Below are 21,619 nucleotides of genomic sequence, written 5' to 3'. Positions count from 1 at the left end.
GAACTTTTCTGTTAGGGCAAACCATGAAAGGGAAGGAATTAGGCAGACTGCACAGATCCTTATCACATACGCACTGTCATGCCTCCAAAAGATTATCCCAGTAGTAGGGTGAGAAAGCAAAGGACTGAGAGCTGGCAAAACTGGCCTGATCTTTGATCGTGCCCAAATCCCATGTGATTTGCTGTGCTGTGACCATAACACATCCCTAGAGAAGAATACAAACACAGCAAGTACAATTCTTCTCTCAAATGCTCTCCCAGCCTGTGGCCATTTGCAGTTCAAGGAATTAGATGCAGCTTTGTCTTTGGCTGAGTTTAAAGTGTTTGTGCTTTTTAGCATCTTGTAATATTTAGCATCCAGTTTGGTTAAAGGAATGGAATAGGAAATAACCCTTTCACTTTCATGTGATAAAAGATGTCAAAGTGTGGAATAAAAATATTTATTGAAAGTTTCTGCTGCTTCTACAAACTTCCTAGAAATTTGATTAGATCCTGGTCTAGTGCCCATTGAGCCAGCCAGAAAGGTTGTGTCATCTGTGCTGCACAGGCTCTCTCCTAAGGGCCCTGTAGGCCATGCTGCACCCTATGCCCAGGGGGTTCACAAACTGACTCTGATGGCACTTGGCCTTAAAGGTCTGAAACTACTTTCTTGGTCCAGAATTTTTAATTGACTGTAGCACACCATCATTAATTTCTTCAGGCAAGGAACTGAGGAATCTTTTAATCTGTGCAGAACAAGAACATTGGGGTGTTTTGTTGTGTCCAAAGATCTGCACTCAGTGCCTCGCTGCCCTTGCTCTGCAAGCTGTCAGTTCCTTGATGTTTCCAGGGTAATGCTTGCTCTTCATGCTCATGTTTCTTTTATTATGCTGCTGATACTAACATTCTGAGAAAGCATATAAGCAGTTAAAACTATAATGGTTTGCCTAAAGCTGAACAGAGTTTTTGCTCTGGTTTCTACTTTTCCAAAGTATCTGTGGTTTCTGCTTTTCCAACGTTTTAGTCTTGCTATAAGTAGAGCAGGTATTCTACCATCTCAAAACAAAAAGAGTCAGTTGAAAGAGACATTTATTTAATAACCTTAGTCTGTCTAAATACAGCAAGGAGAAATTGTTCGTTGTTAGGCTGGAAAAGCAAATTAGGAAAGGGATGGCAAAACCCTGTAAAACATAGCAAAGTTGCCTAGGGAATGCCTTCCCACTGCTGCTCCAGCAGTGCAGGGAAATGGCACCAAAGGAAACTCACTCATGGCAGGTTCCAAAGGAGCAAAAGGAGGTTCTTCCTCCCATATTGCCTGCTGAGGTTCTGGAACACTCTGCCTTGGACTGGTGCGGATACTGAAAGGCGGCAACTTTGAAATCTGGTCAGAGGCACAATAGCAGGAGAGCCAGCTGTTGGCATGACCTCTGCAATAGTTCTCATGTCCTTGTTCCAAAGGGAACACGTGCATGCCTGCTGTCTCTCACACAGGTGTTTGTGCCTTACACCAGATATAAACTGTAATTTTAACTCCAACTAATTCTGTTTCTAAAGCAAAACATGAAAACCAACTCTTAATTCCTATGGAAATATAGGGGTGAATATTGTAGAAATAGAAAAGCTAGAGTGAGTATTGTAGAAATAGAAAAGGTTGTCTAGTAGCTCTATTTTAGTTACTTACAGTACCTTTTTATGGTTTTCCTGCATGAGTTATTCCAAATTAAGAAGCAACATTTTCATTTAAGGGTATACTTACCCATTTCTAAGCTCAGTTCATTAGGTCATATTTCCAACCTACTTCATATCCCCTCCTCTGCTAACTCCCTTGTAAAAGAGAAAATAACAAGGGGGTTTCTCAATAGAACTAATATAGTTAACTAATTTATTAAAATACCAATAAAAGTTGGCAGGATCGTGAGTTGACACCTGATGGCTGGTTGTGTTGAAACTTTGACATGAAGGTCAATTTCAGCAGCAGAGGAAGATGTGCTGACAAAGGCAGGCATCCTACCTGGCAGTGTTTACTTACAGTGGGTGGCACTTGTTTTTGAAACACCAGCATGAACACACCCCACCCCCTCCCCGTTTAGTTTGGGGGATGCAGCACTTTTCTGGTTCTTAGCAGGACAAATTCACTGTAGTTTGGATTGCCAAGAGAAGTCTCCCTGGCTGCTGGTAGCTAAGCCTCAGTGGAAGAACACAGCCATGGTCCAGGCTCTGTGGATTCAGGTGGGATCTTCCAGAGCGCATTAGCCTCCGTTCTGTGCTCCTGCTCTTCAGTCTGTGCCTGTCCCACGCCACTGAGACCTGCCCCACTGTCTGGGAGCTGCTGTGGCAGGGAGAGCTCCTCTGGGCACACCTGTCTGAGGGCTGGGAACGTGTCAGTGTGGCTGTTCTGGAGCATGGCGCGTTTGTGCTCCCGGTGCTGAGGTGTTCCTTGCTTCCTTCTCAGATCCGCGAGCTGGTTCCCGAGTCGCAGGCCTACATGGATCTCTTGGCCTTTGAGCGCAAGCTGGACCAGACCATCATGCGGAAGCGCGTGGACATTCAGGAAGCGCTGAAGAGACCAATGAAGGTATGCTGTGAGAAATTTGGACATTGTATCAGGGGAGGAGAATAATTCTTGTAGTAAATGGTGGAAATACCTTTCAAGCTAAAGTCTCGTTAGCAGAAATGCTTTGGAATGGATTAGACAAAGCTCCTAAGAGTAAACAGCTGAGAATCAGCATGCATAGAAAAGTGGTAGAGAAAATTTAGTGGCCATTACCAGCTCTAGCTTCTGAAAGTCTTTAATAAGGGGAATAATAGCCTAGGGATAAATAAAGGATAGATAAACATTGGTTTGGGAACTTTGTATTAAAATGATAAAAAATGAGAAAATAAGAGATTAGAGGGCTGTGCTGAAGGTGTGTATTACTTTTCCTATTCAAATTTGGTCAAAAAGTGGAACCTGTGGAATAACAGAGCATACAATGGGAAGAATTACTTACAGAAATTATTATTTGTGTAAAAAAAAGAATGGATGACATTCTCTGCAGTTTCTATTAGATGAAGTCCAGCACTTCACTCTTCCTAATATCCCACTGAAAAGGTTTTTTCTAAGTTTTCTGAGTCTATTCATTGGAATCATGGAAGAGTTTAGATAGGAGGAAACTGGAAGTTACTTAGTTCAACCTTCTGCTAAAAACAGGATTGTCAAGGCCTTGTTGAGTTTTGAAAATCTGTAAGGATGGAGGTTTCACAGCCTTGTTAGGCAGTCTGTTACATTTTTTGCCCACTCTTATTGTGAAGAATTTCTTTTCATGTCTCATTTAAGTTCTTGTAACTGTATTGGGTAGCTCATACTCTATTCCTCAGGTAATTCCCATAGAATGAAGGGTTTTGTGGCCAGATGTCTGCTGTGACATAAAGCTATCATTCTTGTCTGTACCACAGTGATGAGGGTCAGCCCAACAAAGATCAATATTCTCTTGTCTTTGTCACTGTACAGGTACCTGATAAAATGTGGAAAGCTTTTACCTCTTGGTGTTTTTCCAGTTGATATATGTGAACAAACAAAACAGCAACAAAAAAAACCCCAAAAAACCTGCAAAACCCAAACAAAAAACCAACCAAACAAAAAACCAAAAAAACCAAAAACCAAACAGAAACCAAAACAAACAAACAAAAGAAACAATTAAGTTATTAAGTTCCATTAAGTTCCATCTACCCCTCCTAGACAGAAAGGAAACTGAATTGTGGATGGTCTAAATCATGAGTTCATTCTTAAAAAGTGTTGCACATAATAGATTTTACTCTCAGAAGAAATAATTTGTCTTACCTTCTTGATATGGGTAGAACACCATTCTTTTAAACTAGTTAGGAATCTGGCGTTATTTTAAGGTGATTGAAGACTTTGACTTAAATTCATAAATCAGCAGGAAGTTATTTATTCTGTGGTAAAGTCTTTAATGAGGGAATCAACAAGTGCACAAGGTCCTAGCTGTAAGCTGTTCTATGGAGATATTCAGGGTCTGGGATAGGGAAGAGGGTCGGAGGCACAACACTCTACAGAAACTGTAGACAGAAAATTCTATCTAGGGCTCAGCAAACACATTTTAAATATCACTTACTCAGTTAACATCTAGAGAATGATCAAACAGATGTTTTCCAAATTTGTGTGTAGGTAGTCCTAGCATATGGGTATCAGAACTGTCAAAATAGGGCTAAACCTAGATAAACATGGGTTCTTGTTAATGTTAATATTTCCATTTTATTATAGTTGCAGAATTGGTAACAGCAATAGAAGTTACCTCTGCATTTTCATCTCTTATCAAAGCTCTTGTAATTTTGAAATACTTGCCTTAGAACAGTGATTCTCAAACTGGAATTGTAATCCTATAAGAAATATGAATTTGTCTAAAGTATGTGAAATAATGTAGGGAATATGCAGGATTTCTCAGAGTTATCAGCTGCAGCTACAGTTACAGTGTTTGTCACGGTGATTGAGCTGTAGCTAGAAACAGCTCGAAGCTGTGGTTGTAGGGAACCACAGATTTATGGTCTAGTGTTGCTCGGGCTGGGGCTTTTTCTGTCTGAAGACTATGCTGGGGAAATTTTAGGCATAAGTGGTTAAACCTTTTTTTTTTTGTGAGGACAGTGCATAAAATATGTTTGGCTTGTTGGTCCTACTTGGATCTCCTGAGAACAGGTGCACTCTTGAACCAGATGACAGCTGTGGGACGGCTCAAGAAGTGAGGAGACCTGGGGTTTGGGCAGCTGTTGAAGGGGAAAATGGCCTTCCCCACCTGTCAGCTCCTTGGACTACTGTCAGCAGCCCTCTTCAGCTGCCTGGGCAGCTTTCTGCTGCTTGGGCACTGCTGTGTGCTCTCCCCTTCTTCAGCCAGTCCTGCATTCTTGGATTGCATCTGTCATGAGAGTCTCAGAATTCCTTGTCTGCAGAGCAGCATTAGCCAGAGTCCTTGTCCTGACTTCATGGAAGACCCACGTGGTCAGAATTCCAGGAAGAACTTTAGGAGGTAGTCAGGCAGACAGGGCTGTTTGACAGATATAGCAAGCTCCATGGCCTGAAGGAAACAGAAACCATACACTCAACAGATCAGAAGATGTCAATAAACAATTAATTACTGAAAATCTATGCAGCTCTAAGGCCATAGTGGACTTTGGGAGTGAGATTTATTTGGCTAAGTATAGACATAGCCATTTCATTCATTTACGTGTGAGCTAGTCACTCTCGGCTCCCTTCATAGTTGAGAGATCAAGTTGGTGTAGACAGTGGTGTTCAGGGCACAATTCTTCTCATACACAAGTGGATGTCTAAAATAATATAGATAAATAATACCCTAAAAATGCTTATTTGTCTCCATTGTGTAACCCTGAGATAGACAGTTGTCACCATAAACATAATTTTAAGACTGAGATGATTTTCATCCCAAAGCCTGAACCAGGGTCTTCTGACTGACAGTGGGATGTGACCATGACATGAGCAGGGCTCCCACTGCAAACCCTGGCACCACAGACAGTACTTTCATCTCACTCAAACCACAGACTGGCATCCAGAGACTGTCCTTCTTTCGCAGTGAACTGGTGTGAGACATTCTGTTTACAAATATGTGTGTGGTTGCAGTTCCCAAACTAAATTATCTGCTTCCAGGTTCTCCAGTTTTAGGTGAGAAACAAGTAGTAGCATCAGAACACCATCATAGTGTCTCTCTCCCTAGTTTCATGAATTGAGATTTTTTTTCCCCACTTTCAGGTTTTAAGATGACTGAGGAATTGATATTGGATTGTTGCCAGAAAGCAATTAGGTTTTTTTTTCTGAAACACTTGTCTTGTGCCATAATTCTGTGTTCTGCTTTTTGCATTATGAGATAAGGAAATTCAAACACCTTATCTCCTTTAATCAATCAGTGTTTTAAATGTCTTTCAGGTTCTTTAATGTTCTCTTTTCTCAGGTAAAAAATTAATTCCTCCCAATCCCTGTAGAAAAATAATTTTTCAGTGCACCTGACTTCTTCTTACTACCTGTCACTATCCAACTCCTCATTGTCTCCTGAGAAAGTAGAATATACAACTACAAAATAAGCTGCTACAGCTGATTCTGTAGACTGTTGTGCATACTAATTTCCATTTGATTCCTCTGTAGCATTCGCTTCACCTTTTTTTGAGTTTTGTTGTTGCTATTTACACTTTTATAGAACTGTTAATAAGTGTTTTTCATGTGCTGGTGCAATTTTGAACTCAGTAAATACTGTCCCATTCCTTTTATTATTCATTATACTTGTGTAGTCTACCAAGTCACTGGGTTTTCTGCTTTGGGTTGGCCATTTTTAAGTTCATGTCCATTTTCTTTTCAGGAGTTACCTAACTAATTTTGTTTCCTCTACAAATTTTGACATGTCTTGCTGCTCTGAGCGAGATGCCTCTATACTCCAGCTCTGATATGGACATTCTTCATTTAATTGGGGTATTTTATAATGATCAGACAGTGGTCATTGTTTTTTCTGGCTCCTGATTTTTAGTTTCCATGCTACCACTGTTCATTTTGCTTTCTAAAAAGTTTTTTTTTTCTGTGAGACTGGAAAACAGTTACTGTATATGCAAAGGCAGAAACACAGATTTGAATCTTTTCTGTGCTTTGTGCTTGAGGTTTTTATGCTATATTGAGGTTCATAGAAATTCACCTTTAAGATATACTTAGAGAGCTCTTAACACAATACTACTTACGAGGTTGGCAGTCAGATTTTCTTGAGTCAGTCAGCAGTAGACTGTCTGCTAATAACTTTGTTTGTTTGTTTGAAATCCCAAGCACAACTTCCCTGGAAGTGTCTGGGAGGTTTTGGGTCCAGCCTGAGAGTTCATTGAAGGAAACTAACTTCAGCAGTTGATGGAGATTTATCTGGGGGATGGTACACAGATCCTGGGATCATCAGATACTTGCTTTCTGATTCGACTTGTTAGGGATTCAATACTGATGGAAATTGAAAAAAAAAAGTAACACTGTAAACCAGGGAAGGTTTTCTGGAGGATTTATTTGACAGATCTCCAGCATTTCACCCATTTAAAGCTGTATTCATTACTTAAAGCTGTATTCATTTGTGTGAAGATGACATCAGAGAACCTGGAGAAGGAGCAGGCTTTGGGTGTGCTGCTCCACCGTTCCTGTCAGCCTCCCATTCAGATCTGTTTGATTTCATGTGAGCTCACCCAGCAGTTGTGCTGAGACCCTTGCAGGAGTTCATTGCTGACATGTCCACTCATCTGTTACATTTGATTACTTCTTTCCTTTTTGTTTTCTCAAGGAGAAATTGTAAGTGAAATACACTGGGTTTCGGGGGAGACTTTTCGTTTTAATCTGAGTGCTATTTAAAGTTCCTTTTGCTGAAGCTGAGTCAAAGATCAGTGTCTTACTGTGAGGGAACAAGGAGCTCAAGTGTTTACTGATTTTTGGACAAGAGATTATTTGATTCACAAAGTTGATCAAGTCTCTGTGAAGTTCCTCCTGCTTAGCTTTGCATTTTTGGGTGGTGAAGTTCTGGTGTGTCTGAAGAGATGAAACGTGATGCTTACTTTTTGCCCTAGAGCTGTAAGTCTTCTCTTCAGTTTTTGCTCCCAGCTCCTGAGAGTCCTTTGGTTGCTTGCTCTTCTGTTCTCTGAGAATCCACCTTACAGAGAGGAGAACAGGTTTTAGGTCTGTGTGATAAAACACATGGCTGAGGGATTTACAGAATTTATTGAAGGGCTGTTGCTTCTTGCTACCGCTTTATTTAAGCTGCAAAGCAATCAAGTTGCCATAAATGTTATCATTTCCTCCCTGGATGAGATGGAGTTGCTCAACTGGGGATGGAAGAAGGTGTTCCTTCTCATTCTGAGAGCCTTCTGAATATGAACCTGACATTCTTGTGGAACAGAGGGATACTGAGAGTGAACCAAATGCAGTGATTTTTGATGTGTATCAGCAACTGAAGAGACTTTATGGCCTGTTCTTTAAAACCCCACCCAGCACCATGTTGGTGTTTTTCTTTCTTGAGCTCAATTTTGACTATATCTCATCTCTGAACTGGCATCTTCCCAGACTGGACATCCTTATGATAGCAGTATGGCTGTGCATGCTGGAGCTGTTACTGGATAGATCCCTTCAGGTAGGATTCATACTGTACTCTTGGGTCCCTGCTAAGGGTCCTGCTTGCTCTCTGGTAGTTTGAATCAGCTGCCAGGAGAATAGTCACAGTAGGAGAGAAAGGGCTTAAGAGTCCAAAGCAACTGTTCCTGGCTCTAGAGCCACAGTTCTGAAATCTTGCTAGGGATTTCTAAATTTATTTTCTTTAAGTTCTACTGCATGAAGTATGCATTACCACTGTTGGTAATAAGGGCATGTAGGGCAAGTTCAAGGGCCATTGTCTAGTTCCTGGACCTGGAAGAGGAGACAGCCTCCCAAAATGTCTGGGAGCAGAACCATCCCAGGTGACTCTTACAAGAAGCCAGTGGTGCTGGTGACACTAGATGTCTATTAAGTAAAAGCCTGCTTGTGTATGTAGGTACAGTTCTGCAAGTAATCCAGGTGGGGATAAAATTTAGGAATGGTGCGTAAAATGTCCAGGGTAATTTGAAGATTTTGAGTTTAGAAATGTGAAATCCTTCACAAATCCACAACACTAAATAGAGATTTGGGGTCATTAAAATAATTATATTATGAAATAGTACTTTGGCAACAGAAATCCTGTGGGAAAAGATGGAAGAAACATGGATTCACAAGAATATTTTTCTGCTAATCTGCATGTTCTTACCTGTATAAATCTGTCATTTTCTGCAGTGATGGCACTTTGGAAAATCCTGTTCCCTGTCAGAGCATGTTGACACTCCATTTGTTGACACTCCCTGTTGACACTCCATTTCTGTCAAACCTCTCTGTCACTGTCTTCTCCAGATTTGGCAAAATGTAGTAATTTTCCTGTTTCTCTTCAGCCATACAACTCTGCCTTCCCCATTCCTCTATGCCAGATTATGCTGTATAATCTGCTGTATGGAACTTGGTTCTCTCCTATGTGTGTATAAACTTTACAAGATTGCTCTTTCTTACATTGTTTTGTCGAGATTAACTTGACAAGTACAGCCTTTTTGACATTGTCATCTACATAGGTATTGGAGATTAGAGTCCCAAAGTCATTTTTGGTAACAATCTTTTCTGGAATCCATGCATCAGACTTAATAGCTGGGTTTTCCACATGATGCCTGGAAGGAAGGGCACTGCAAGATGACACAATCATAAGCCACTACAGTGACTGGGAAGCTTCAGGTGCTCTGTAAAATGACAATGTAGTAGCATGATTGTACCTCTGGCAGATCTTAGCAGCTGGCTTGGGGGTGAAGCAGGGTGCCTTCCTTCACACAGGTCTCCCAGCAAGCTGCTCAGGTTGAGGGCAGCTGGGCTGAAGAGGAGGGTAAGGCAGAGGTGTGTGTGTTCAGGTGTGTCTACAGGAGGATTGTTCCCAGGTGCTGCAGGATGGCACAGTGCAGATGGGCAGAACTGTGACTGGCAGGCAGTTCACAGCATGAGCTGTATTTGTGACTGCCATGTACAAATCTGAGCTGTGCAACGATGAAAGACATTTGTGTTGCAATAGAGTTGCAGCTGAATTTTAGCAATCTAGCTAGGTTGAAGCCAGAAAGGGCATAATATCATGCTTTACCCACAATGATTTCTCAGATATCTAATCTAGAAGTATAGGATGGATCACTTCTCAGGCATGGCAACCTCCTGTCTTCCTCCATTTACAGTGAATTTCAGTATGTTTGTATAGGCAAGAGTTCTTGAAAGGAATTTTTAGATTCAGCTCTTCAATGTATTTTCATGTAACAGAATCTTAAATTCTAATACAACTGGTGCAGCTGTACAAAACATGGAGATTCCCTATTATATGTGTAATTGTCACCTTTCCTGCAGCTTCCTCAGATCCTGAGCTTTAACTGGATATGTACTTTTCCCTTGTCTATGTGCATAACAGCAAAAGCGGAAACTGAGACTTTACATCTCCAACACATTTAATCCTGCAAAATCAGACGCTGATGACTCTGATGGCAGCATTGCTTCGTGGGAGCTGCGCGTGGAGGGGAAGCTCCTGGATGATGTATGACTTACCTCTGCTTCACTGGGGCTGGCAGGATCTAAAGGCTGTCCTTTGGGGTGGTAGGTGGGGACATCAGCAAGGCAAGACATGTCTGAATGGCAGTGTTGGCTTGTGGCTGCTGGGAAGGCACTGTGCCCAGCCCAAGTGAGGGATAAGGCCCTAATGGGAATGTTGGAGAGTGCAGCTGAAAATGAGGCAGACATAAGGACAGGATAGGTAGGAGGTTGTGGAGAGAAGAGGGCTGAGACTGATCCCTTTAAAGAGATGACGGGGTTCAGGTTACAGCAGGTAAGTGGCAATTCTGGCCTGCAGTGGACATTGCATCTTGTGAAGAACAGGGTAACAAGGAGAAGGCAGTGCTTCATATTCTTAGGGGGTACAACACAATGTATGATTGGCTAGAGCAAGGGTGAAAGAAACATTTTACCATTATGAAGTCCTCAGAAACCTCAGTGGTGGATTTAGCTGTCCTTGGGGAAGGCTGGACTTTCCTAATAAAGGCGTTCATCCATTTGAAATGACTTCACAAGCAAGCATGTATAGGCTAAACAGACTGAGAACATGCATGCATGGAGAGGGTAAGGCTTTCAGTCTGTCTGCAGCTAACTGTGCATGAATCAGAGTCTTGCTGGAGGAGGAGGTGGTGACAAAGTGCAGCATCTGGGAATTGAAGTTAGACAGATTCAGTTTAGAAATTAGAGCATAAATTTCAATAAAGAAAGAGATTCTTTATTGGAAGAACATAGCTTTTCAATTACCAGCATTTTTAAATAAAATATTATCTGCATTAAATACAAAGAAATAAATTGGAATCCTGTGGCCTGTATTCTGTGGAGAGTCAGGTAATCACAGACCTTCTGATTTTTAATATAGACAATATGAGCTGTGCACTAAGCAACAAATACAGATAATTAAATGAAAAGAAAAATCTTAAAAGGAAATAGTTTTGCTTAGTGTATGACAGTCTGCAAAATTTACTGTAATCTGATAAATCAGACCAAGAAATTAGCATTCATCAAAAAAACCCCAGGCTGTTAAAAAGAAAGGTATACAGATGACTTAGGATCATAGAAGGGTTTGGGTTGGAAGGGATCTTCAGGACCATCTCATTCCATCCCACTGCCCTGGACAGGGACCCCTTCCACTGGTCCGTGTTGCTCAAAGCCCTTTCCAGCCTGGCCTGGAGCACTTTCAGGGATAGGGCAGCCACAGCTTCTGTGGGCAACCTGTGCCTCACCACCCTCTGAGTAAAAAATGCCCTTCTTAAGACCAGTCCAACCCTGTAATTACAGATCATGGTAAAAAGTTGCCTTTGATGTTTCTTACAAGCCCCCTTTAAATACTCCCTGCAACCTGTGTTTCTCTGGGCTGAACAACCCCAGCTCTCTCAGCCTGTCCTCAGAGGAGAGGTGCTCCAGTCCTGAGATAATTTTCATGGCCATTTTCTGGACCTTTCTCATGGGTGCCATGTTTACAAGCCAGTGCTTTTCAATAACATTAAGAGTCAAGGAGATCTTCCCTAAAATGTACACTGTTCCATACTGTTGAGATTTTTTCATCTTACCCTGTTTTTGTCAGAGGGAGAACTCAATTAGATTGATCACACTTGTGGTTTACATGGGATTTAATGTTCAAGACAGACTGAGAAGTCTAGGGCAAAGCTAATAAATGCAGCCTTATACATGTCTGGTTCTTCTGCTTGTACAGCTCAGCAAACAGAAACGGAAGTTTTCATCTTTTTTTAAGAGTTTGGTTATTGAACTGGACAAAGATCTGTATGGACCTGACAATCATCTTGTGGAGGTGAGAAAGCTGTGCCCCCTTTGTGTACAAACTAGTTACTGGCACACATTGGCACCTGTTACTTCCCTTGTTTAAGGGACTTTGCATTCATTATCTCATTCACAGTATTTTCAGAGTTTTCAAAATTCCATTATTCTTAAGAATGTTTGCTAGAGGAATCTACTCTAAAAACATAGGTGATGTAGCGCTGCAGTGCACATCTTAGAACAGAATGTATGAAAAGATGAAAATATTGTGCACATTTCTGCTAACAAGTAAAGTATGTTAACAGCAGAGCAGCTTCTGCACTAAAGCTGAATTGAAATGACTGGGGGTAGAGCTGGGGGGTGTTGCACTTTGGTTTTGTTGTTAACTTTTTTAGATTATTTTTTAGATTGCCAGATCTTCAGAAAGCTTGCACTTGTCTGATTCTGGTATGGTACGCTGTGCAAGATGCACCTCCATGGACATCAGTGAAAAAAAGACCAACAATTTTATTTTTCCCTTTGTTAGTGGCACAGAACTCCCACGACCCAGGAGACGGATGGCTTCCAGGTGAAGAGGCCTGGGGACGTCAGCGTGCGATGCACATTGCTCCTCATGTTAGACTACCAGGTCAGTGCACTGCTTTAGCCTGGAACATACAGCCACTGGGACCTAGTGCAACTGACCAAATTCATCTTGTCACACAGCTCTAAACCCAGTATACTTGTATTGCAGTGTCACATGGTCCATTGAAGTTAGAATGATACCAAACAGAAGGATTATTTAAAATTTAAAGGGGACAAATCAAGTGAGTTTCTAATATAGTCAAGCAAAATATTGGTCTTGGCATTATGATAATTAGTATCGTTATTGCCCAGCTGCAGGAAAAACATGCATTTCCTCCTCTGGCTTCTTAGAGAGTAGTCAGAGAGGTTGCACGCAAGTTACGCATGTGGTTCTTTAAAGAAATACAGAGGAGAGGCTGTTGCTAGTGATACCTGAGCTGGCTGTGTGGCTGTGGCAGCCTTACCTTGGCACAAACGATGGATACTGCACTTGTGGAGCTCACTAATCTGACTGAAACCGTCCCTGCAAGAAACATTGCTGTTTAAGGGAACTGTTAATGTTAAACTCACTCTGCTGCGAGGAAATGGGATCCCCCTTTTCCATGACAGCTCAGCCTCAGGCGCATTTTGATGGTGAACTTGTTCTCTGCCACCTTCTTTTACCTCCAGGCAAATAGCATCTATTTGGGATATAGGCACTCCATTTTATGTTAGCAGAGAGAAAATTGTATTAATTTTAGGGAGCATATGGGCTAACTGAAATACTGATATAGGCAGCGAGGATTTTTGCTATTAAGACAATATAATGATGTTTTTTATGCTCACCATTATTATAAATTTATACTTTAAAATAGATGTTTTTTTGTTCTTAGATCTGGATTTGTTATAAAGCTAGCTTTGGGTGACCTGCCATCCCTCAGAGTAATCCTTGCTTATTGATTTGGTGAATACTAAACCTGAGTATGAGTACACACTTGAAGAAGCATCCAATTCCAGATTATCCAAGGAGTTTATGTTACAAGAGGTGGAGAACAGGGAAGTTGAATTATATCACTGAGATCAGGAAAAGAAATAAAATCTATTGACTGGTTGTAGTTGGGTAAATTTTTTTGGTATGCACCAGAACGGTTCATGCCTGATCAGAGTTCCAAGACAGTGTGTTGGCGTGAGACAGCAGTTATTAGCAGCTGTGGAGGCATCATCCTGCCCTCCTTCTCTCCCTCGGTGGTTAAATTCCAGTAGCTCAGAGGAAGGGCTGTTCTTTTTCTTCTCTCATTCTCAGAAGTCAAATTTTGCATCAGTGTTGAAAGGGAAAATTCTTCCTGAGTCTTTGTGCAAGTTTTTATTATTTGAAGCATGTGCTACAGGTAGTCTGTGTGCGCGGCACACGTACAAGGTCCTTCTCCCTAAGCACCAATGGTGAGACACAAAAATACAAACTTGTATTTTTGCAATCTCAGCCACTGAATGGGATACTTCTCCCAAGGAACAGAGTCCGCCGAGAATTAAAACTGAACCTTCCTCCTTGTGTATCTGTGTGCTTTCCTTTGTGCTGCCGCCTCGTTGGCTCTCTGCTGCAGCCCCCCCAGTTCAAGCTGGACCCGCGGCTGGCCCGCCTGCTGGGCATCCACACGCAGACGCGCTCGGCCATCATCCAGGCTCTCTGGCAGTACATCAAAACAAACAAGCTGCAGGACTCCCACGACAAGGAGTACATTAACTGCGACAAGTACTTCCAGCAGGTAACTCTTGTTCGGACTCAGTAGCTCTTTAGAAGCAAACTCTTAACATCCAGCCACAAATTTGGGATGAATGAAAATGACTGATTTTTGTTTTCCCTTGATGATTTGGGGTATCCTCAGCACTGAATGCCTTTCAGCAGCCACTACAACTAATACCAATAACACCCTCTCCACGTGCCAGTGTTGTCAAAACCAAGAAGGCCACATAAAAGCATCTCCACCCTTTCTGTAAATATGATTATGGGGTTTTTTTGAAAGGTAATGTTAACTGAGCTCTCACTGTCTTACCTGGCTTTGTTTTTTAGGCTCACATGACTTACTCTGAAAGTAATTGAAAGTAGGGTTTGTGATATACTTCTGTGTAAGGAAAATACTGGCATTTACAATGAATGAATAATGTTTTAGCAACCAATCAAAGTAAATGTTGTGATGAAACTTGTGTCCTAGTTTTGTTTTTAATTTTTTATTTTCTGTTATTAATTTGCCCTACAATAGTTCAAAGTAGCCAATGCTTGAAGAAATAAATTTAAAGATACCTCTGCACATTTGAAACTACAAAATGCAACAAAATAATTGTGAGATTCATGGGTGTGTTTAGGACTATAGAACCAAAGTGATCGTGATTATATAGTCACTCTCATGTTTGTTTGGGTTTTGGTTTTTTGAGGATTACAGCATGCAGTCTTTTTCAAAAATAGTGAAAACTCCATGTTAAAACCACATAAGAATTTTTTGGCAAAATGACAATTCTGTTTGTTCTCTTGATTAGATTATTTGATTTCTATTCTTTATTTATCTATAGCCAATTTAGACTGAGTTTTGTTTCTGCCAGCCCAAAGAGGAAATGGGAAGGGGAAGGTGAAAAATATTTGAAAAATCATGAGCAGAAAGAAAAAGGTGAAAAAGGAGTAGTTTTTTATATTTTGGTCAATAATTACAGTCCATCAACTAAAACTGGCAGGTAGCAAATTGAAAACAAACAAAAGGACTCAAGCATATTTAAACTTCAAAACTCCTTGCAAGAGAACATTGCAAATACTAAAAGTGTGTATAGGTTCCAAAAGTGGCAAAGCAATGGATGAAAAATCTTGGGCTGTTTTAAGTGCAAAGCTGTGGAAGTTGGGAGAGTTTTTTTGGGGGGAAGAACCAGTATATGTTTCTCCTGTTATTACATTTATGGTTATTACATTTTTTCCTTTAGTATCCACTTTTGGCCACTACCAAGGGCAGGATAGTATGGTAGATTTGCAGCAGATCCTTTGTGTGACCCTGTACAGATGTACATATTTTATTTTTAGTAAGCAGAAGAGCCTTATCAATTTTATTTATTTTAACTTTCAGTTTAAGAACTTTGTTAGAATAAGAAGTTGTTGAAGCTATCTTCTCCTCATGCATCTCATGAGAGACTGATTTGCTCTTAGGTCTCCTTTGTCTTAAAATTCTGCAGGAATGCTATGACACCTGACAATTGTCTTCTCATCCTCAGAAGATGAGTTAAATGAGAGAGTTGGGAAGTAGCTGATTGCTTTTCTAGAAGACTGAATCTCACACCCTGCAAGAGCTGGATAATCTGGAATAGTTTCACAAGAATTCAGTGCTTGCACTGATTTATATTATAAATGGGATTGTTTTGAATGTTTCCCATTTCCTAGGTCTCTGGCAAAATTGCTCTAATTTAGGTGATCTTGCTTTCAAAACTGACACTGCTACTTAGGAATCTGAATCCCCTTACAATACATGAAATATTTCATGATGAGTTTTTTTTTTTGTTTTTCACTCTAATACTCTCAGGTTGAGAGATGGAGGGCAAAGGAATTGGCTTAGTAATGCCTTCCAGTCTGCTAATATTTCTGTAGATTCTGTAGTTTTAGCCACATAACTCCTGGAAAGAAAAGCATTGTCTGGGCTGGAAGTGTGTGTATCATTCAGGGGAGCAGTACACAATGCACCAGAGTCCCTGGCATTCCCCTTGCCATACTGGGGCTATCCAGCTTCTCTGAATCCCACACTGCTGTGCTGTGCTTATGTCTAAGGGCCCGAGAGAGTACAGACTAAACCATTACCACTGAGTTTCCTGACCCGCCAGGATCACTGTAGCCAGAGAGGCTTTCAGAGCCTGACTTAGTTTAGACCACTAACTCCAGTTACGCAGGAATGGGAGAAGCTCTGGGAAAATTCCACCTACCCTTAGTTTCCAGTCTCCCATCCTCCTCTCACTAATGTGTGTCCTTGATCCCTTTTCCCTTCCTAAAGCTCTTGTCACTCGGGCACCATCCGTGTTAGGAGCTTGACACGAGTGTTGAGCCAGGGATGAGAGCAGATGGCACGGAGCTCGCTGTGGAGGTATTGTGGGTGGCAATTCCACAGTCATCTCTACCAAATGTCAGGATTCAGGACTCAAATAAGGAGTGAGCTGCGGACTCAGTAAGTTTTGTTGCTTCCTTGTTCTTCAGAAACTAGCTGGCTGAATTCCTGGATGCAGGCAAGTCCAACACAACTTTTAGAGTTGATGAAGACGATCCTTTTCTGTTTAAAAACAATGTTTACGTTAGCAGGCCAATTTGAAATCCACTGTGTTACAAGCAAAAGCAAGAAAAAAGGTTCAAAGGTATTTCAAAAGCAATAGAACCGTGCAAATGGTTCCTAGAGCTGACTCCCAGGTATTTCTGCTGCCAAATCCATTCACATGAGAAAACTGTGAATTTCAAAAGATACCCTAACTGAGGAGCCAGAGCATCTGACTTTATATGTCTGTTCTGCAACTTGAGAATCCTTTATTTCCAACCCTGCCTGCATCCTTTGTCTCTGGAGCTGCAAAGGATATTTCTGTTTATAGATGCAATACTATGAGTAGTGTATCTCTACTGTCAGGTGAAAACAGTTTCCCTACGAGGCATTTGCATAGGCCTGAACATTTTTACAAATTGCCTCCACACAAGGGCACATTTTAAGGCAAATGTTAATATATAGGTTTTTATACATGTGGTTTTTAAAGTCAGTTTAAATGGAGTATCTTTAGAGAAAAGTCTTCTTGTTCAGAGCATTAAAAATCACAGTAGGAAACAAAGGCTGTAATAATTATACTTCTGAAAACTCCAGGTGTAAAGAGTGTTGTTTCTATATTTGTGCCAATGCACTTCCATTGCTCACAGAAAATTTCCAAACTCTACAGCTTTTAACCCTTTCCAGATTTTTTCCCCTTTCCAGATTTTTTTCCCCCTGAATTCAGCAGAAATTCATTGTGTGATTTCTGGGGTTGTCCTGTGCAGAGCCAGGAGCTGAACTCAATGACCCTTGTCAGTCCCTTCCCACCCAGGATATTCTATGGGTCTATGATTCTATTTAGCTTCAGGACCATAGGAAAGTATCCATAAACCATTGTTTGGAAAGGGGTGGGTCCCTCCCAAGAGGCTGGTCAGGCTTTGGTTAAAAATAAATAATGTCACATTGACTTTATTTTCCTGGAATTCCGAAAAACTCACAAATTTCAAATGGTTTTAAAATCCAGAAATGTTTTCTTGTATTTTTCCTTAGCACAAAATATTGCAGGAAACATTCCCTGGGGAAAAAAAAGACAAACTGTTTTTGTGTTTTCTCTGTTTGTTTTTTGTTGTTGTTGTTGCTGTTGTTTTTTCTGTGTTTTTCTCTTGAAAAAAATTCAGTCATCTTCTTTACAATATGCTGCTGTAAACCCTCAGTAAGAGAGGGAGTATTTGCTTCTCTGCCATCACTGATACAGTTGATCCTCATGTCCCAGTGAAGGGTCCTGTTCCCTCCAGCAGCTAGCAGCTAAACCAAAAGTGAGACACTTGAAATTGTCATGGCCTGATAGGTATGTCTGGGAGCCCAGATGGAAGTAGAGGGACAGAAGTGACCAAAACTTTAATCTGCAAGGAACCTGAATTACAGCTTTCAAAACCACCTTCTGTAATTGCCTCAGTTCCTTGTGAGCTGCAGATTCCTTACTTTCTCATTTAACTGCAAGATAGCCTTTGGACAAACCAAATTTGTTGTTTATTGTGTTCCAGATCTTTGACTGTCCACGGTTAAAGTTTTCTGAGATTCCCCAGAGACTCACTAACCTACTGCTGCCGCCAGACCCGATAGTGATAAACCACATCATCAGGTAAGCTGGTTGGTCAGCTCAGCCCTGGCCTGTGCAAAACACTCACTAGATAAAGTGCAGAAAGAGCTGCAGTAGCTGTAGGGACCAAAATCCAGGGTTTTTTAACTTTGGCATGAACACCTTGGGCTTCGTTGTGTGTTCGTTCTATGTGTCATTCTAGTTTGTATAATTCTGAATTATTTTCACGAGCACAGCATCAATTTTCTAGGAGTATGAAAAGCAGCTTTTATATTTACTAGAATACCATTGGTTGGGCTTTTTCCTAAGGAGAGAGGAATGAAAGTTTGAACCCACAAAAAGAGATCAAAAAGAAATTGAAATGAGGTACTGTCCATCATGGGCAATCATTCCACTCACTGATGTATTATGTAAAATGTACAGCAGCATTATGATTTCAGATGCAAGGCCAGTCCATGCATGCTTTGCTGGGATTGGGTCAGCTCCTTGGCTGTTAGTCTTATCCTGAGAATGCCAAGGAGTCAGAGATCTCCAGAGATTAACAGCACGGAATGTCTGGATTCAGAGGAGGTCATTGTGACCAAGATGCTGAGCTCTCTTGTTTCCTTGTCAGAACAAATGTCTTCCTGGCATAGCAGATGAAACACAACTTTCAGCTCTCTCAGGCTCTTCCAGCATGTACCTTTTTAAGTGACAGCTGTGTACATAGAGGAGGGGGATAAAGAAACTTCTGGGGATTGCAACTTTACTATTCAGATATTTCAGTCCTTTCCAAGTTTCTTTGTCAGGGTCAAAACTCTGATTCCGGATGTTTAAAAGTTATTATTACTTAGGTTACTGATTTGATTTCCTACAGAATATATACAATATATTTTTAAGCAAATGTTTCTGAATTTGCTTAAAATTGGGCTCTTTATTTTAAATTTGTAACATATGTGGTAAGAAGAATAATATGTTAAATATTACATAGGCTATGAAAATGAAGTTTGCTTTTTGATTCATTTGAATGTATCAAGCAGAGTAATGAAAAAGCAGCTTGGTGGCCATGCAGATTGAGAGCTGTGTGTGTACTGTCATTGGGCACAACTCAGTGCCCTGTCTGATGCACCACAAAAAAGCTGAGGTCCTCAGAGATAGATAGTCATTGCTTAGAGAAAAATGACAAGGAACTGATGATTATGTTTCTGGGGCAGAGAGATGACAAAAAGGGACTGGAGGGAGTGGTTTTTGTCAGGTAACCAGCTCAAGAACAGGTGTGTGTCACAAAGCTACAGCTTTGTGTATTCTCAGTGTATTCTCTGATTCCCTGTGTCCACCACACAGCACCTCACAACCTTTAATGGTGCTGACATAATGGTGTGGACAAAGGAAGAACTCATTTCCTGGCAACAGGTAGTACTTTTACAGTGAAGTCTTTACAGTGTTGGGCTAAGCTAAAGTAAATCTGAACTTTAAAGAAAGTAAGTAATTTTTAGACTCATACAGTCACAGAATAATTTACAGTAGAAGAGATTACTGATGGTCATTGAGAGCTCCTCCATCCAAACTCAAATCAGGTTCAAAGTCTGTCCAGGGTACTTAAGGGCCTGCTCCAACCAAGCTTAAAACAGGGTCTCACAAATGCTCTGCCCTGTCATTCTGCATTCAGTTTTTTAGGCTGAGTGTAATCAGCCACTGAAACAGTATGCCAACTGCCTGTCCTGATTTAATCCAATCTTAATCCATCCACTCGTTCTCTCTCCAGCAGGGCAGGGGCAAGGATTGAAAAGGTAAAAGGGAGAGAAAGACAGTATGGTGATGATGATTATGATGATGATGATGGTGATGAACAAAATCCAACACTACAAGTGATACAGATGAAAACTATTGCTCACCACCAACTGACTGATGCCCAGCAAGACCCTGAGCAGTGAACACCTGCCCCAGTTTACTGCTCACTGTGGTGCCACATGGTTTGGAATATCCCTTGGGTCAGCTGGGGTGAGCTGTCCCAGCTCCTTGTGCACCCCAGCCTCTTCCCTTGGGGGAAGTGTGAGGAGCTGAAAAGGTCTCAACAGGCTGCAAGCAATGATAGCAATAAATATCTTTGGAAAATATCTCTCTGTGACCAACCATTTCCAGCACAAATTCACAAAACAGCCCCATACCAGCTACTATGGAGAAAAATAACTCTATCCCAGCCAAAACCAGCACGCTACTACAGGGAATTTTTCATCACTAGTGATCATAAATGTACGTGCTTGTAATTCAGATAAATCCTCAGGCCTGCCTTTTACAGGAAGATCAAGCAGATCACAATTATTCATTCTAGTTTTAGAGGATATGCACAGGGACAAAAATGCGAAGTATTCTAAACTCATTCTAGAAATTATAGTAGTATTGTAGAATCACTCTCTGGGCACCAACAACCTTCCTTTTTGAAGACAAAGAAGAAACAATGCAATGGGGTTGAAGTGGACATAAAGTAGAGATTCTCGTAGAAATCAAATCTTACCTGAGCTCAAGCTAGAAGTGGAGATTTTCTTGAGTTGCAGTCCTAATTGCAGCTGACACACCTGGAATCAGAGGTAAAAAGAATAACCTCTGTGGGATGACCATTTCTGCCAAGAAGCGAGACATCTTCCCCACACATTGAAAAACACAAGCAGACTGCAAAGCATAGCTCTCCAATATTCTTCTAGTACAAACAGATTATCTCTGGCATCTCCCTTTTTGACTACCATCATGATTTTCTAGAAACAATTCCTTATAGGGAGTGAATTGCCCATGCTGCAGCAAGTTTCTGTTGCCTCTCACCCTAATCTCACGCACCTCCAAGGGGAGGCTGGCCCTGTCTGTGCTTCACCAGTCCCCATGGCCATCGCACTCTCCCGGGAAATCTCCTTTCCCCTTTTCTTCTCCAGGCTGGAGAAGCTCTTGCAGCCTCTCCTGGCAGGTCTGTGCTCCAGCCCCCACCGTCCTCTGCAGGCCTTGCTCCAAGATGTCACATCTTTGTGCTCCTGTGCCCACCGGTCCAGATCCAGTTTCTCCAGCGTGGAGTAGGAGGGAAGAGCCTCTTTCCTGGGCTCGATGGCAAAACCTGTGCTAATGCAGCCCCTTTTGCAGCTGACCTTTGCTATGGCTGCCTTACCCCTCAGAGTCCTTCTGCCCTTGTTGTCTGTCCCTCAGGGCCCCCAGCTCCTCTCCTGCCAGTCTGTTTTGTACCCCAGCGATGCCCACCTGTCCCCCTGCCCGGTGTGACTCCACGCCAGGAGCAGAGCTTTTCCTGTGCCCACCTTCACTGTGCTGAGGTGCTGTCCTGTCTGTGCAGCCTGTCAGGGTCCCTCTGCCCAGCCCTGCTGCCCTGCCTGGCCTG

General features: G+C 41.6%; 1 protein-coding gene across 6 annotated transcripts in view; it reads left to right on the top strand.

The window, feature by feature from the left end:
• The window catches only part of SMARCD3 (SWI/SNF related BAF chromatin remodeling complex subunit D3), a 75,215-nt gene that overhangs the window by 46,940 nt on the left and 6,656 nt on the right, over positions 1 to 21,619 (top strand). For all 6 annotated transcript variants that reach the window (XM_077176320.1, XM_077176338.1, XM_077176276.1 and 3 more), the window contains 6 exons: positions 2,431 to 2,553; positions 9,983 to 10,105; positions 11,813 to 11,908; positions 12,401 to 12,502; positions 14,019 to 14,180; positions 18,209 to 18,306. In XM_077176320.1, the coding sequence (XP_077032435.1) occupies positions 2,431 to 2,553; positions 9,983 to 10,105; positions 11,813 to 11,908; positions 12,401 to 12,502; positions 14,019 to 14,180; positions 18,209 to 18,306 (704 nt within the window). The remainder of the gene's footprint in view (positions 1 to 2,430; positions 2,554 to 9,982; positions 10,106 to 11,812; positions 11,909 to 12,400; positions 12,503 to 14,018; positions 14,181 to 18,208; positions 18,307 to 21,619) is intronic.

Source organism: Agelaius phoeniceus, chromosome 1 (assembly GCF_051311805.1).
Source record: "Agelaius phoeniceus isolate bAgePho1 chromosome 1, bAgePho1.hap1, whole genome shotgun sequence".
Classification (NCBI taxonomy): domain Eukaryota; kingdom Metazoa; phylum Chordata; class Aves; order Passeriformes; family Icteridae; genus Agelaius; species Agelaius phoeniceus.
The sequence above is the reverse complement of the archived record's forward strand: the minus strand, read 5'-3'. Positions and strand labels throughout refer to the sequence as shown.